Below are 17,890 nucleotides of genomic sequence, written 5' to 3' on the forward strand. Positions count from 1 at the left end.
TTTGTAAGTGGCAAAGCATTCAAGAGGAAGAATAGCATAAACATTTGGAAATTTGCAGCCTGACTATTGTGATAGAAAAGAAAACCCTATTTTCTGGGGAGAAATTCAAGCAAGCTGCAGGTATTTGCAAAGGTAGCAAGAAGCCTAATGTTAATCACCAAGACAATAGGGAAAATGTCTCCAGGGCATGTCAGACACCTTCACAGCAGCCTCTCCCATCACAGGCCTGGAGGCCTAGGAAGGAAAAACGGTTTCTGAGGCCAGGTCCAGGGCCTCCCTGCTGTGTGCAGCTTTGGGACTTGGTGCCTTGCATCTCAGCTACTGTAGCTGTGGCTACAGTATTTTTGTATTTTTAGTAGAGAGGAGGTTTTGCCATGTTTGGCCAGGCTGGTCTCAAACTCCTGACCTCAAGTGATCTGCTTGCCTTTGCCTCCCAAAGTGCTGGGATTACAGGTATGAGCTACCACACCCTGCCCATTTCATTCCTTTTTTATTGTCAAATAATTATTACATTGTATGTTTATACCAAATTCTGTTTATCCGTTCATCAGTTGATGGACATTTGAATTGTTTTCACTTTTTTTTGCTATTATGAATAAATGCTGGTATAAATATTTATGTACATATGTACATATTTCTGTGTGGACACATTTTCATTTTCATTGGAGTAGAATTGCTGGGTCATATGGTAACTCTATGCTTAACATTTTTTGGAATCATCAGACTATTTTCCAAAGTAGTTCCATCATTATACATTCTCATCAGTTCACAGTCATTTTAATGTCTATGCATACATATTTATTTGCTGCAAAATATTGCATTGTTTAGATATAGATTCAGTTAACTATTTTCTGTTGTCAGATTTTTGAGTATTTATATTTGTGTCTAACAAGTTTAATTTCTTTGAAAGTCCATGATGTGGTGCTATTGAGTTGTAAAGCATGAATGTTTTGGAATCTCTCTTCTACTTCCCTTCATTGCCCAACCCCTCTGCCTGACTACCCAACCATACGCAATCTTTTCACAGGTTGCATATTCTTAGTAGCAGATATTCTGCTTTCCTTAGCATTGACTGACTTTATTAAAAGTCTTTGCTCATTTAGAAGGTTTTTAAAGAAGTATAACACTGTTTTAAAATCCAGTCATTTTATTCCTAAATAGGCTGAATATATTTTTTCATATTTACCTTGGAGGTAATTTACTTTTGTGTGAATTTTCTGAAAACAAAAAAACTATCACCTTCATTTTATAAATGAGGGTCATAAACTTCAGAAGGGAAAAAGGGAAAGGAAATGACAGTTGTTGAGCTTCCATCATGTTCTGGAACCTTGCTAGGTGCTTTGCATGTACCTTTTCACTTAATTTATCTCTCAAAGCAACCAATAGGTAAGATTAAACAAATATACATTGCCATAAAGTGGCAGAGCCATTTTTTAAGCTTATTTTTATGCATCAAAGAGCAGGGGAGTGTTTTATAACTTAGCCTTTCTTCCCCTGAAAATAATGGAGGCAGATGAAATTGCAGAAGTCATAAAAGAAAGGCTCCTCTTCCAAAAATAATGATTACATATATCCTTTTCACTAAAAAGCTATTTAGAGAGTCAATAGGGAAATATTTTCTATATTGACTTGGTTGTTATAAGCCTATCAACAATATGTAGATTGTCAGCACTATCTTTGTGGATTGATCTCACCAAGTGGAAACTAGGAAAAGGAACTAGCTTGCGAGGGTGTGTGGAGATGGAAATCAGAATCAACTCTGTGGATTTATTATAGTACTCAACTCCCTAGAGGCTTTTAGAGGAAAAGCAAACATAACTTTTCAGTCAGTGTTCATGAAGATTTGATTAAGAACATAGGAGTTCTTCAATCTTGAAAATAGCAAAGAGATTCTTTGAACATGATTAAATCAATTCAATTCAATACTCATGTGACAGGTTAATTCCCTGTTTTTATCTTACTTGACTTATCTGCTGCATCAAAACAGTTGATCACCACCACAGCTCCTGATTTTATTCCTACATTTCTGACCATTCCTTTTCAGTCTCTTTTACTATCTCCATAGTGATGATGTCAAGATTTGTGGCACCGTTCAGACTTTGCTCCTGAATTTCAAGCCTAGATTTCCAATACTCCTCCCTCTTTTCACTTGGATGTTTAATAGGCATCTTGAAGGTATTAAGTCCAGAAATTAGCTCCTGAAATTCTACCCACCCAAATTCTGCTCTTTCTCAGTAGTTTAACTTAATTCTCCCAGTTATTTGGGTTCTCAAATTATTTTATCATCCTTATTTCTTCTTTCTCTCACACACATCCAATCTACCCACAAAATATGTTAGTTCTACCCTCAAAACATATTTAGAATATAACCACTTTTACTCTACCCTTAGTCTAAACTATCATTATTTCTTTTTGTTTGGATTATTGCAGTGATGTCCTAACCAATCTCCCTGAAAAATTATCTGTGAAATTTATTTCTATACATCCAACAAGCACAATGAACTCTAGGTAGAATAAATTCAGTGAGGTCCACATCAAGACACATTGTAATCAAACTGTTGAATGTCAAAGGCAGTGAATCTTGAAAGCAACAAGAAAGAAGCAACTATCAGGTACAAGGGAACCTTAGTAAGATGAACAGCTGGCTATTTATCAGGAACTATGGAAGCCAGAAAACAGTGGGCATATTTAAAGTGCTGAAAGAAAAGAACCTATCAACCAAGAATTCTGTATCTGGCAAAATTGTCCTTCAAAAGTGAGGAAGAAATTAAGATATTCCCAAATAAACAAAAGCTGAGGGGGTTCACTACAAGTAGACCTGCCCTGCAAGAAATGCTACAAGGTGTCCTCAAGTTGAAATGAAAGGACACTAAAGGGTAACTTGAAGCTGTATGAAGAAATAAAGCTCTACAGTAAAGGTAACTACATGGGCAAATATAAAAGCAAGTATTATTATGTAGGATAATGGAGAATATATGTGGTCTCTCTGGTCTTTGTACCTGGCTCCTGGCACAGAGCTTCAAAAGCCCTTGGAATTCCCTGAGTGACAAGGGTATATTTTTTATGCTAATGAGGTGACTCTTTGTAGGTTCCTAGATAGCTTCAGAATGGGGCTGAACACCAGAAAGATCAACCACATGATTAGATGATGGCAACTTCTGGGAAGGGTATCTTTATGTCCTATACACAGGAATCCTCAAAGTCCAGGTGATGCTAATTCTGTTGGTCACTGGACTGTATTTTGAGCAGCAAAGAAGTAGCATTTGTTAAAACTGGTCAGACTGTAAGCATCACCTGAAGTGCTTGTTAAAAATACCATCCAGATTACCTGACCCTACTCTACATCTGTCAAATCAGAATTAATCAACTTCTCAGGAGGCTCTTGTAATTCAATAAATTTGGGAAATGCTGAGGTAGGGCAGAGCTAAATGTGGCCCCCAAGAGATGAAGTGGTGAGTCACTGAGATAGAGCCCAAAGGGATGTGGACATGAGCTGCTGGACATGCCCTTGGCTCTCACCTTCAAAGGGAAGTGGGCTGTGTGAGTTCCCTCTCATGATTATCTCAGGTCAGTATTTGCCTTTGTAATTGATGGAGAACTTCTTAATTTCTCTCTCTAGTGCCTCTGGAGTATTGACAGCTGTTTCCATGGACTTCAAATCAACCCAACCCTGTGAGCACAGACTTTCAGCACCACAGAGTCAGATTTCCCAAAAATGCTATTCTTGAAGCACAGAGCCAGACTCACAGGTCCTGTAAAGAAAACAGATCTTTCAGCAAGTGAAACACCCAACCTTCCATTGCATGGGACTCACAGAGGTTCTGAGGGAGAGATGTGAATGGAAAGAGTGATTATCACTGCAGACTCTATTTCTTCCATCTGTGCATGCAAGATTTATATCTGTATGTGTTTGTTTTAAAGTTTTATTGAGGTATACTTGATATACAATAATCTGTACCTATTTAATATATACAATTTGATGAGTTTGGACATAAATACCTGTCAAACCATCACCACAATCAAGGTAATAGACATAGCCATCACCTCCACAAGTTTCTTTGTGTCCCTTTGTGGTTTGTTTCTGAGCTAAGAACACTTAACACGTGGACTCTTGACACTGTCCTTGGATCTCTTAATTTGATTGCTGTTGGTGTCACCATATTGACCTCCTAGGCCTGCTGATCCTCCTTTATCACTAGCTCTAGAAAAAAAAGAAACCAAACACCACTACTTCATTTATTCAGTAATTCAACAAAAAAACCATTGAGCACTTAATATTTGCAGAATACATGGCTAGATGCAGAGGATTCAAAGAATTGAGTGAAGTCACATAAAGTGTTAAGAACAGTGTGCAATAGAAACATGAAATATGTTAGCTGTTAGAATTTCAAACTCACTTCCATATCAATTATAATAAGGATTTCCATAAACAGCAGAATAGTATTTCTATTAGATACTCACAGATGCTAATAAAACAGTAGAATGGTAAAAACCATGTATCCCCCAAGGCAAGAGAAGGTGAGCTATTTTGCCTCAGTGGCTCAATATTCCATCAATGGGTCCTGCTTTAAACTGCAAGTACTTACCTGCCTTCCTTCTTTCAACAGACTGACTCCAGGTTGCTTTAGAAAAGATTCATTGAAACAGAGGAATAAAACATCCAAGATATAGTGTTTTTAAAAACATTTTTTAATGAAGAAATAATTCCACTCCAAAATATAGACACACAATTAAATAGTTTAATCACTTCAAAATATAACATGTCCCCAGGAGGTTCCAACACACACACACAAAAAAAAAACAATACTTAACAGCAATACAAAAATCCATACAATAGTATTTTTTTTTTTACAATACCAATGAATATTGTGAAATCTTTAGTGTCTCTGAATTGGTTATTTCAAATGGTGTCAAATTGCAGTAGTCATAATTAAAAATGTCTTACAGTTAATTCGCCTCAAGATGTAACACTTCTGATTTTTTTTTTCTCTTTTTGGTTCAAAAGTAAAAATGTCCTTTCTTCTAAGGACAGTGGAGTTCTCACTTGTGGCTCCTTGCGTGGAATCGAACCAAGGGGAATGCAGCAACCAAAGGTTGCTGGATTTACAAGATCTATCTACAGTTAACAGCCAAGAACTAATAAGGGTGGACAAAGATGATCAAAATAAAAGCAGACATCAGTGCTAAATTATGATGCAACAGTTTGGCTCATGCATATAAGAAAATACATAGTATATCACAACAAAGGCCGCACACTCTTAATGCAATTCAGTTCACATTTCTACTTACAAATGAACCTTCCCTGCCTTATAGTAGATCATTCAAGAACCCATTTTTCACAATCTCCAGCACAACTCCCTCTGACCAACCAAACTTACCCCGACTTCCGTCCTGACCAACCACAACTGTTTCCTGAATCCCATGCAGTAGATTTCACCTTCCTCCCCTCCTCCATTAACATGGCGCTGTGGGGGAGGGTTGGCTGTGTTAGACCAGTGCTTATTAATAGGCTATCAGCTCTGATGGAGATGGATGTGCAATTCATTGTGGAACAAGAAAGAAACAACCCCCGCAAGATGTAGTTGTATCTAATGGACAGGACAAGTGAAACCTGCTGGGTTTGCACTTAGAACAGGCCCCAAAAGTAAATCTGGAGAGCCAAGGAAAGAAATCCACCAAAAAACACAAAACCCCAAAATAACACACGCCATTTTGTCTCGGTTACAGGACAGGGGTGCTTGAGTCTGGTCTCAGTGCTGACGTGGAGCTAAGAGAAAGAAAAGGTGGCTGGTTAGTCAGAAATTGGTCATTGGCGGCAGTTTCCAGAGTCCTTGCAATGGCTTTATATGATGGTATCAACAACCATGTGATGGAGTTCGTTGGCAATGAAATAGCTATGACAATGGGGAAGGTTATCAGCAGAACAGTTCAAATCTTAGACGAACATTTTGATGTAGAAAAACAAAGAAACAACATATGCCAGCTCGGTCCAGTCAGTGGTGGAGTGCCACGTGCAGGATTTAAGTTCTGAGTTCAAGAACTACCTGGCTATGATTTCGAGCTGACAGCATTATAGGTAGCTGGGATATAGTGGTTTTCAATACTGAGTATGAGGCACCAGTGGCCACCTGCTCCATCTAGAGAGGTATGGGTTCACAGAGGATGGGCAGTGGAAAAGAGATGAACATTAAGACACCCCAACAAAACCCGCAATAAAGATCAATCTGTGCAAAGAAATCTGAGAACTGTGCAGTTGTGCCACTTTGGTGTCAGCCTGTGCTCAGGGACATTTGTCAGGCAAGTTCTCTGGAGAGATGTACGATTAAGTATGTCAAGGGATAGGATGGGCTTCTCACTAATGCCAGTTGAGCACTTTATCCCCAAGGCAAGTGATTTGGTTTCTAAGGGCAGCCAAGGAGATGATGTCTGACCAAACGCAGACATGTGAACATCGTACAGCTGCCCTCTGCAGAGGGGGCATGAAGATGTCAGGACTTGGCTGCGCACCCACCATCTATGAACTTGGTGTGTGGGTTCGGAGAAGGTTTTTGCCAGCCCCAGAAGCAAAAGTGAATCACAGAACCTTTCTTGCTTATTCTGAATAAGGCCTTTTCAGAGACTTTATTATACAACTTCATTCTAAAGCAGTAGTTCTCAACCTTTAGCGAGCATCAGAATCACCTAGAGGGTTCACTAAAACAGACTTCTGGACCCAACCCCCAGCACTTCTGATTCAGTAGGCCTGAGGTGGGGCTTAAGAATTAGTATTTCGAAGACCTTCCTAAGAGTTGCAGATGCTGCTTGTCCGGGGAACACACTTTGAGAACTATTGTTCTAAAATGTTCTCTCCTTTCTTTTAAAGGAGAGACAGGAGTTCCAGAGAAACTGCTAATTTAAGCATAATGTATTGAATATGTGGCAGGCTTTTTTAAAAAAATCAAATCTTGAAGCAAGTAGAAGATTACTTTTTCATTTTCCCCAGAATTCCCAAAGGAGGTCTTTAGGGCCCTCTAAAGAGGGTCCTTGGAAAAGACTATCCCAGTCTTTTATCGTCTTGTCTTTGATAGCTCTTTTGCACTTCAGCTTTTCACTGAGTGCAAAAATCCCAACTCAACTTAGAAGAGCCTGTCTCCTTTCACATGACCACAGAAGGCTACATGCAGAACACCAGGTGGCCAGCTAAGGCAATCAACATTCAGAAAAAAAGGAGAGCGAACGTTTGCAAGCGCACTTTAAGCCTGTACATTTAAAGCTGAAGGCCTCCAAACAACTTGATGGGGGAACTTGTGAACGAGCGGTGCTGTTAAAGACATGCTTCCTAAAGCCAAAACGAGAGGAACAAGACCATGGAAGAGCAGAGATAACTTTAGTCCGTTTGGGGATCTTATGGCACCTGTGGTTTATAAACAGCTTTAGTAACGAGTATTTCAAAACATAGTTCACAGTTTTTAAGATCTGTGCTGATTTTAAAAACTAGATTCTATATCATTTGAATGCTGCCTTTTTTGAATATGATATCTATTTGGAAAAAAATATTTACACTAAATTCTATGGCTGATTAGTTAGAGTATCTTGAAAGAAAACAACCTCAAATTGGAAAGAGGCCCCAAAGAATGGATTATTCCTGGCGTGTTTGGTTCAAGTCACTGCTCACAGAGACTTGGAGTCAACTACAGACCGTGCAGGCCAAGGACCCTTCTTGGCTTCTGGGCTCTGAGTTTGTACACTCAGGAACCAAATTCTTCAGGGTTAGTGAATGACTACAAGTGGTTGTTTTTTTCCAATTGCTGTGGAAAAAAATGTACAGTGTATAATAAACTGTTTTGCTAAAATCTCAAAGAATTCAGAAATCAAACGTCTAGCTATAAACAGTATTAATATTGTCATTGTAAACTGAACAGGTTCAATATCATGTGCAAAGGTTTAAAATGCTTGTTAATACTGCCATTGTGTATAACAGCAGCATGGGTTTTCAGCCTGTGTTTGTTTGCTTTTTAACCAGGGATGAACCATGTTACAGAGGATGTAGCTGATAAGTTAACTTTGAACAGAAGTCTTTTTTTTTCCTTCTTGAAACACACACCTATGCACTACAAATCTTAGAACAGAAAGTTAGCTGCACTATAGTCATCAGAACACATCTTTAGGGGTGGGGGCTTGTCTGGAGCTGCTGGGTGTGGTGGCTCCTCTCTTCGGTGAGGCTGCTGCCAGGCTGCTGTCTTCCTCCTCTGTGTGGCCACAGGGCTCTCCATCATCACCAGTTTTCATGTTACTTTCATCATCTGTCTGACTATAGCTTGCCTGGGAATAAGGAATGTGTAATTTTTTTTAAAGATGCAAATTGTTTCTAAATTAGGGTTATGAAGCTTAGGATCCCCCCTTTCCCCAATACAGAAGAAAGTGCGTGCACACACACACACACACACACGCACTCCTTTCCTATGACAATCAGGAATTAATGTCCTAGGACACTGTGTGCTATTGCACCTTCTGGAAAAGAGGACAGGAAGTCCTCCATGTGGATCTCTTTCTTAGTGGAGGCATCTGGAGGGGAAAAGCAACACAAACAGAAATATTTGTGCTGTCCTTTGGACAAAGAGATAAAACCAGTGACCCATCATTAGGATGCCAGGTTGGTTTTTAAAAAACCTACTTTGGATGGTCCAATCCTCTAATTTCCATTTGGATGTGGGTGGCCAAGGAGAGTGGTGTACCATGTGGCCACAGGATGTAACAGGGACAAATTCAATTCCTAAGTGGGCCAAAATTGAGTCTTGGAGGACCCTAAGCTGAGTGCCATTATGTATACTGTTTCTTCAAAAGTGGCTAGTTGAAAACCAATAAACCAGGTTTTAAACTATTCACTCTTTTTAGTATTGTATGTTGATAAGTGTGTACTTATTTTCAAATAAGCCTAAAGCTCTTTTTGAGCAGAGGTTGCATCTTCTGTGTCTCTGGCATCCACCTTCTGCCTCTTCCCCACGCAAGGCTCTCTGCCTTGGTGGATGGCTAACTAATGTCAAGCTGATGAATCTGGCTTCAGGACCCTCGGATAAGAGACACATATACTTTGGGATAATTTCTGGTCTTGCAGTAGAGTCAGAAAGTCTAAACAAAAATAAACTGTTTTGCTAAAATCTCAAAGATTCAGAAATCAAATGTCTAAAATGTACCTGTATTTCTTGATTACATTTAAAAAAGTACAATAGGATAGAACTAGCTGCAAAAATGAAAAGCCACTAGTTTTAACAACATTCTATCAGGTTTTGAATGAATTTGCCTATGTGGCTGATTGAATGACAGGCTAGTTCTTGTTCAGAGTTCTGTAGAATTCCAGCTAGGTAGGCTACAGGATGCAGTAAATGGCAAAGACTACAACTGTCTAATTTTTCACTGCCAAATTTGCAACGAAAGATTTAAAAAATGGCCTAGGAACTTCTAGCATACTGAAATTTTTGGCTTTTAGGTACCAAATGCCAATTTTTATCTGGGTTTAAGAAAAGCACATTTTATTAGACTTTCAAAAATATTTTTCTAAGAACTAGCTACTGATGTTTAAATAATGTGCAGAATGACAATGATCAAATTGCTGAAGCTAAGAGAAAGAAAGTGCTATTAAAGGAAAAGGCCTGCCCCTTGGGACTAAGTTTGTTATAACTGGAGTGAATATTTTCAGAAACAGCTCCTGGGAATTTTTTCACTCTAGTTGTAATGAATCAGGAAAGCATGTGTGGTGGCACTCTCAAATCCAAGAGAGGCAGAATAGAGAGTGGTCAATGAGCTCCTTCCTCACCGCTCATAAAATATATATGATCATAGCAATTACTTGCTTAATTTTAACCTGAGGACTGAGACAGGATGTCAGTAGCATTTGCACTAACATGTATTCTTTACTAATTAGTATGTCACTTAACAGATATTTATTCTTTTTTCAAATTATTAATAGCAACCAGCATTGATAGCATTTACTGTCCACTGCAGTATAGACTTATGGGATTCCATGATTGGAAAAGCTCAAATGTTTGGGCCAGTGCAGCCAGAATCCTTTGAGAGGTATATTAGCTTTGAACTATCATGGAGGCATCTAAATGACTATTAGCTTGAGCCAGAGAAAAAATCTAGACTTATGGAACAGTGTGGCCCACAGTGTGCCAAGTCTTCACATGTAGCTACATCCTAGCCTTGTTTATAAAAGTAGAAGAGAGAGCAAGCTAGTTCTGGGTCCCAGCGTTTCCCGTACACTTAGGTAAGCAATATGGCAGCTGCCAGGTGTTGAAGTGCTATAAAGCACTGAACATAGGGGCAGGCATATATGTGAATGTTCATAATAAATGATAATGTGCCTTCCACTATGCCAAGCTCTTTAAAAACCATATCCCAGTGAGTAGGATATGGTTTTTAATACCGGCCTCTTCTGTGGTGATACATAATACCAGCCTCTTCTGTGAGGCTATTATGCAATATGCTGTATAGAGGAAACTGAGGTAATATGGGTTTAATAATTTGTCCAAAGTTCTGCTGCTAGAATTTGGTGAAACCCATATTTGAAATGGGTCTATTAGAGTCTGGCGCCTAAGCTTCAGACCACTACAGTCAAGTGATGCTGCCAGTCCAATGCTAATCTCTCTGCATTAAAAAATTACTGAGGATTTTCCACATATTTAAGTAGGGCTTTGGAGTGGTTTCACATGCCATGAAAATAATAATTTAAATTAATTTATATACTGCTGAATTCCACAATGGATTTGAATCAGGTATTCCAAAAACATAAGGCTGCAGAATTTTTCCTCTGTTTGGGCTCTTTTGTTCTCTTTATTAATGCATGATTTTGCTTTCACTCATTAAGGCACACACATTTGATCTCTTGAGCCCTAGGTATAGTAGGACTAACAAGCTGGCCCATCTCTAGAGGTACTGACTTTTCCTTTTCAAGTGCTAGAGCGGCTACAAACTCCGATATTGTCATGGATTGGTGATGGGACAAACTTAGTGGTAAGTTTCATAGCCACAGAGGATTCCTGGAACATCTCTAGGTTTAGAAGTTTTGTGCCAATTTTCCTAGCTAATAGAGTAAGAAGTCATCTCCCAAGGATGTCTGGCAAATCTCCACTGGTTTATAATGAAACCCTCCATAGACTGAGATGACTCTTCGATATCAGCAGGTAAGGAGGATATTTTATCACATAGAAAGAAATGACTAAGGGAAGTGATTGTGAATTCGCATTACAGGTTATCAGAATTCAGTGTACAGTGGCCATGTTTCCTCCTAAATAAGATGGTACTTACTTGAGAGGAGTGTGATAAAAGGATATTGCATTCAACCTTGCAAGCTGACCTGTGGGTGACAAAGGACACAAACGAGAAAGGTGACATGTCAAGTCTGTGATGCAGTCAAGCTGGTGAATTATTTGGCAGGAAGCCATGCACAAAGACACAGAGAGAGAGAGTCTATTGAATGACAGTAGCATTCCAATCCATCCAACAACCATATGCTCACAGAGCATTCAAGGAAAACCACTTTGACATCTTCCAGGGTGCATGTTTTGAGTGGAGATACACAGGCCTGTTATATTCTCCCAGCTTCTTCCCTGTCCTTTTCTTGGAAGTCATGAGGCACAGAAAAGAAAAGGAGAGGGAGAGGGAGCTTAAGATTTACCAGCGATGGTAAAAACTCCAGTTGAATCTGAAATCATTAGTAGAAATTCCCTTCATTTTACTCATAGAAGGTTACATTTTTAATTCATTAAAATGAATAAAAATCTAATATTTTATATGGAATGGTGTAAGCCTGCCTCCCTTAAAGAAAAAAAAGAACCCCTAGAATTTCAGTTACTGCTGCCACTGAAATACAGAAAGTGACATGAGCTCAAAGAGGGAGGCCTAATAGACGCTTCTAATAGCATGAACCAGAACATTGGGTATTTAGTCACATTTTTCTTTCCTTCTACACAGCAGAGCCTAATGAGATATGTGTAGGAATGCCATCCCTGAGAGTTCCCAGAGACACCCTGGCAGTTTCATTCCAGGCTAATTTCCTTCTGTGGAGGAGCCGTAGAAGGCGCAAGGAAAACTGCACTCTCCATGGGTTTGTAATCAGGAGACTTTGTTTCTGAAGCGTGGGAGCACGGCTCTACATATACAGTCACTTATGTTTTTCTTTTTCCCTCTTTCTTTGGCATGGCTAGACCAACATTTTAGTTGCTTCTGAAATGTGGTCGTTAAACTGAAAAGGCAAATGGAACATTCCAAAGAGGTAAAACTTTGTTTTTATTTTGCTGGGATGGAATTGGTGGGCTTCCGTTTCCCTCCTACTACAATCTTCTTGGAAAAATATTTCAAGGCTTTATCTATAGACATATGAGAAATAGGAGATAATTTATTCTCTCTGCTTCCCTTTTTTTTTCAATAACAAAGTAAGAGAGGGCACTGCTGCCCTAATAATATGCTGAAAGGCTGGGTATGGTGGCTTATGCCTGTAATCCCAACACTTTGGGAGGCCGTGGTGGGAGGATCACTTGAGACCAGGAGTTCAATACCAGCTTGGACAACATGGTGAGACCCTGACTCCACAAAAAATAAAAACATTAGCCAGGCATGGTGGTGTGCACCTGTAGTCCCAGCTACAGGCGGCTGAGGTGGGAGGATCGCTTGTGCCCAGGAGTTAGAGGCTGCAGTGAGCTATGATCGTGCAACTGCACTCCAGCCTGGGCAACAGAATGAGACCCTGTCTCAAAAAGAAAAAAAAAAAATGAAAAAAAAAACCCAGAAAAACAAAAGAATGTGCAGAAAACTTGTCTTGCCACTGGACAGAAAATCTGACAGGATAAAATAACCATTGAGGCCCAGGAAAAAGCTGGTCTCAACCAGGCAAACATCCCTGAAATACCAGAACCCCAAGAAAACACCTGTGAATTAAAGGGAAAAGAAACATACCAGGAAGACAAACAACGCAGTAGAACGATCTCCATGGGGAAATGCATGGCCTTTAGGATGAGTTGCTGGTTACATTTATTCCCAATTGTATATGTCATGTTCAGTGAATTTTCAGGTGGCTAACATACTCCAGTACATCTGAAAATCTGTCCGTCCATACCTTGATGAACACAGGCCTGCAGTTCCCCCATTTCTCCATGAAGTTTGCCATTCTCCTACTTACACTTGGCATGAGGTGGGCAATGAGGAAGGCTGAGGGCAAATAATTCAAGGGAGGTGGTGGGTTTATGCTTATTCAATTTCCTCGTGCCCTGTTCTTTGTATCCATTCAAAAATAATTATGAGAAAAAGCATCTTTCTTAATGGGCCTGAAAGAGTCTGGACTGTTAGTTACCATGTTTTTTTCCAATATAGGAAGGCTGCTTTTCACTTTCGAGGGCAGAATTTAAGAGAATACATGGTGAGTGACAGCTATAAGAGTGGGTGCAGTGGCTCACGCCTGTAATCCTAGCACTTTGGGAGGCTGAGGTGGGTGGATTGCAAGGTCAGGAGTTCAAGACTGGCCTGGCCAATATGGTGAAGCCCCTTCTGTACTAAAAAATACAAAAATTAACTGGGCATGGTGGTGCACACCTGTAGTCCCAGCTACTTGGGAGGCTGAGGCAGGAGAATCGCTTAAATCAGGGAGGCGGAGGTTGCAGTGAGCCAAGATCACACCACTGCACTCCAGCCTCGGCAACAGAGTGAAACTCTGTCTTAAAAAAACAAAAGAAGTATTTAGCATTTTTACTGTCTAAAAGACACGGATTAAGGAGTGAAATCAGTGTATTTTGGAAAGGGAGGGTGGAAGGAAGAAGGCTCCGATTCTGCAAGTCATGTCAAAGACCCAGCTACCAAGGGGTTGAGGCAGGAGAGGTGGGGTGGGGTGGGCCTGGATCCCTGTACCTGATAGGCTTCATCCTGCAACTTCTGTTTCAGGTATTCCTCCATCTTGAGCTCATTCTCCAGCTGCCGGACAGAGTCATTTTCATAGTTTTCATCTTCAGGCCGCACATAGGGATCCGCATCCTCTGTAACCCTGAAAATAAACCACAGATGACATGTTAGAGCAAATCTTAAAAGAGAATTACATGCGGGATTCATGTGTGAGCATGTAGTTTTGTTGGCACCTTTATTTCCCCTTAGTTCTCCAAGTCACTTTCTTGTCTTCTTTAGTAATACCTAAAGAAAAACTTGGAAACATTTTGGAGGTTTGAAGCAATATATGATCAAGGTATTTTCATACACAATTTTTTTATGGCAGTTGTGATCATTGGTTATTTATCTTTTCCTAGGGTTTACTGGAATGGGTTGGCCCTTTAAATGTTCTATAATTTAAAAAATGGCAAACATCTTTTGAGGGGATACAAAGTTTTCCCAATCTGAGGGCTCTTTTTATTCTTCTTTAAAATAGAACCCAAGATCACTTTCTGTATGGAGAGTGAGCCCTCTAGTGAAATAATGCTTAAGGACATTTGGTTATAATTTAACCTCTTTTGTGTTACACACACGCACATACACACATGCACATACACATATGCATGCACACCACATTCATGCCTTATTTTTATAGAATTAAGTCTTAGAATATCAGCTAGTCAATGCCAGGAGGGCTACTAACCCATAACTCTTGACCTTAGCTCTGAATCTGAAAAAAAAAAAAAAGCATTTTAATTATCCAATTTCACGATGAAATAAATAGATAAAAATGACCTCATTCCCTAATGTGGGACTCTGTCTCCATCTATTCATCCTAGACTATGCAAAGTTCTTCATGGGGCTGGACATAAGCTCACTATCTAAATCATAGAACTAAAAGAGTCTCAGGGTAAAACACAAGCACATGTTTAGACAATAGAGATATTAAATTATTCCCTAAAATGAAATAAGTAGTCAAGAAGAAGTTTCTAGGTTGGAACTTAAATGTTGTTGTTCATGTTTATTTATAGCTGTACGACATGTTCTGGTTATTTTTGGAGGTTTGGGGCCAGCCTAAATGGATCTGCCCAGGACTCTGTTAACTTTCCTTCCCTAACTCCTGAGTCACGTGTTGGTAGCTGGTACTGCTACTCAGCATACCAGGGCTAGCAGATTAGGGTGGCCTCAATAGTCTTGGATTTTAGAATTGGGACAAGGAAATTCTAGCTAACTGCCGTATAAATGCTTAATAACAAAAAGTCAAATAGATATGCATTTACCAGACAAAACAGATGACAACTAATTCACCATTTTGAATAACAAATCCAACAATTCCAGAATACAGAAGAAAGGACACGAAAGCAAACTATATTAAGCAGCAGCGTACTGCTATGTTAAGTCCCATTATAATGGTTTTGTTTTGATCCTACTCTCTGCTGCTTCATAGCTGACTCTCAGACCACACCTCTTGATAATTCTCCATGATTACTGATTGTTTATTCACTGCTTGGATTGAGAGCCAAACACCAGAAAGGCCTCTGGTTAGTTTCTTCTCTGAGTCTTTAAAATGGCCAGTTTATTTTTATAGACTAGTCTGAAGTACTTTTCATATTAAGCAACATCACCCTTCTGAAGTATTTTTAGCGTTCAGAAACTCCCTCCCCCAGCTTTTGGGTCAGCCTTTGCCCACGTTTTCCATAACTCCATGAACCATGGTCGTTTAATGTGCCACTTTCTTCATTTCTTTTGTTTTTCTCCTTTCCCGCCCAAGTTGGGCTCTGCAGGTCTGTCCCAGCTTTGCCTTTGTTTCTCAGCTTTGGTTTTCTCTGCTGACTAATCTGAGCTGATCCAGGGTCACAGAAAGTCTAGTGGGGACGTTACTGATGCTGCTGGTTTCTGACAAGCTCCAGAACTGGGTGAAAATTTTTGTAAATAAGTCTTTGGAGGGTCAGATTTATACATATTCAACAAGTCAACCAAACTGGATTCCTTTATAATGAGATTTTATACATGTACTTATTTCAATTCCAAATACTTATATGATGTTGTTTACACCAATTCTGAACAGAGACCTCTACAATGTCATGGTATCCTCTAAGTGCAAATACAGTAAGTTCAGAATATAGGATGATTTATCTTCTGAACTAGTCTGTGAGTCCTAAAAGGGTGGCAGCAGTTTTTTAATACTATTTTGTATAGAACTAGCAATGTGCCTTGGGCAAGGCAGGCTCCTGATAGGCACTGGTTGGTTTAGGTTATTTGATAACTCGCTGGAAATTGTAAGAGGGGAAATAAATATTACAATGCCGAATTTAAATGTAGCACCCTTCTATATCTCTGGCAGAACAGAAAACTATGTCACCCCTTTTGAAGGTTAAAAAAACCCCTACACAATTATGCTTTTACTTTCTTATTGTCTCCTACAGATTGTTTTGTTACTGAGAAAATGCCTCCAAACGGAAGATACTCACATGTCGCCATGCATGGTACTTGTGGTAGCTTCACTGTGAATGTACCCAGGTTTTCGGGCATGGATTTGTGCTAGAAAAGCCTTTTCAGAAGTTGGTGAGGGAACAAGATCCTCAAACTGAGTCCGTGCAAATTCAGAATCCACATTACTCTCTGTTTCACTCCCAACCTCTAGCAGATACAATTGAAGAAATAAAGCATGACTTGTTAGATTTTTTATGACCTGCATATAAAGGAGTAGGCTTCACAAATCAACCTGTGCTGTGTAAAATGTTAACCAGTTATCATATTTTAATCAAATACATTTTTATTTTTTCAAAATAAGAATTGATATTGACATTAATTACTATAAAATCATTTGGTATACAGCATTTTTAAAATCTCAGAAATGTTACGAGGAATTTTTGCCATCTTAGTAACTGACTTAACTCCTTAAGACTTCTATTTTTTCCCTTCTGTAAGAGACTTAACTAAAATTGTTACTTTTGCTTAATATTACACTAATTTAAGAAATATGAGTCAAAACCTAATCCTAACCATAAAATATTCACCTAAAATGCTTAAAATATGAACTTAAAATATTAAGTGAACCCTATCACTTAATACTTTAAAGAACTATGAGTATAAACTAATAGTACTTAAGACTTCTACACCAAGAATAACTTTGTACTCATCATTTGCTAGGGCAGTGGGTACCTGCCATTAATCATGATGTATTGACTACTATCATTTTATTCTGTTTGGTAATCTTAATCTAAATTAGCAGCAACAATTTTCAATTGAGAGGCTTTAAGAAAGTTAAGTCCAGGATTTTTTTAATACTGAAGTTTTATTTCTTATAGTTGTTGTAATCTCAGCTGTAAGACCATAGTCTTGCCAGACAAATCTCTTGCTAGATCAGCCTTGAGGAATAGATGGAGATGTATTAGTAACTGGTAAGATATTTATTTGCATATTCATATTGCTAAAGTTTTGAACACTCTTTGTAGTATTAAGAGGATAAAAAGTCTGTTAAATTTTATGCTATTTATTTCTGGGCAGATCTATCTTCAGAGATATTGCAAAGGTAAATTTCAATTTGAAATTCAAATTCAAATGATCAGGCATTCCAAATTAATTAAACCTAAATAGATAAGGGCTGGGAATCCCAGCACTTCGGGAGGCTGAAGCAGGAGGACTGTTTGAGCCCATGAGTTCAAGACCAGCCTGGGAAAAAATAGCAAGACCCCATCTCAAAAAAAGATAAAACATTTGGCCCTATAAAATAACTTTAGCATCATGTTGTTTCAGGTCACCATAGATGTTAATAGTGGCTGTCTTTGGATTCCAGAATTATAGGTCAGTTTGAATATTTTTCGTTGTTCTTTTCTGTCTTTTTCAAACTTTCTACGTTGAGTATGTATTAATAGTCTTTTAATAAGCAAAATATAAACTTTACTTAAAAAATCGGAATAGGCCAGGCATAGTGGCTCACACTTTGGGAGGCCAAGGCAGGAGGATCACTTGAGGCCAGGAGTTTGAGACCAGCCTG

The 17,890-nt window shown here is 39.0% G+C and overlaps 1 protein-coding gene across 21 annotated transcripts in view; it reads right to left on the bottom strand.

Annotated features, from left to right (window-relative positions):
• Positions 1–4,222: 4,222 nt before the first annotated feature.
• DTNA (dystrobrevin alpha) overlaps positions 4,223–17,890 on the bottom strand; it is a 393,764-nt gene continuing 380,096 nt past the window's right edge. For 18 of the 21 annotated variants that reach the window (XM_030810583.1, XM_012506352.2, XM_030810579.1 and 15 more), the window contains 4 exons: positions 16,362–16,530; positions 13,879–14,011; positions 11,287–11,335; positions 4,223–8,301 (listed from right to left, as the gene is read on the bottom strand). In XM_030810583.1, the coding sequence (XP_030666443.1) occupies positions 11,318–11,335; positions 13,879–14,011; positions 16,362–16,530 (320 nt within the window). In that variant the 3' untranslated portion in view covers positions 4,223–8,301; positions 11,287–11,317. The remainder of the gene's footprint in view (positions 8,302–11,286; positions 11,336–13,878; positions 14,012–16,361; positions 16,531–17,890) is intronic. The other 3 variants (XM_003261936.2, XM_030810589.1, XM_030810585.1) reach the window with 2 other exon arrangements.

The sequence above is a fragment of the Nomascus leucogenys genome, chromosome 4 (assembly GCF_006542625.1).
Source record: "Nomascus leucogenys isolate Asia chromosome 4, Asia_NLE_v1, whole genome shotgun sequence".
In the NCBI taxonomy this organism is placed as follows: domain Eukaryota; kingdom Metazoa; phylum Chordata; class Mammalia; order Primates; family Hylobatidae; genus Nomascus; species Nomascus leucogenys.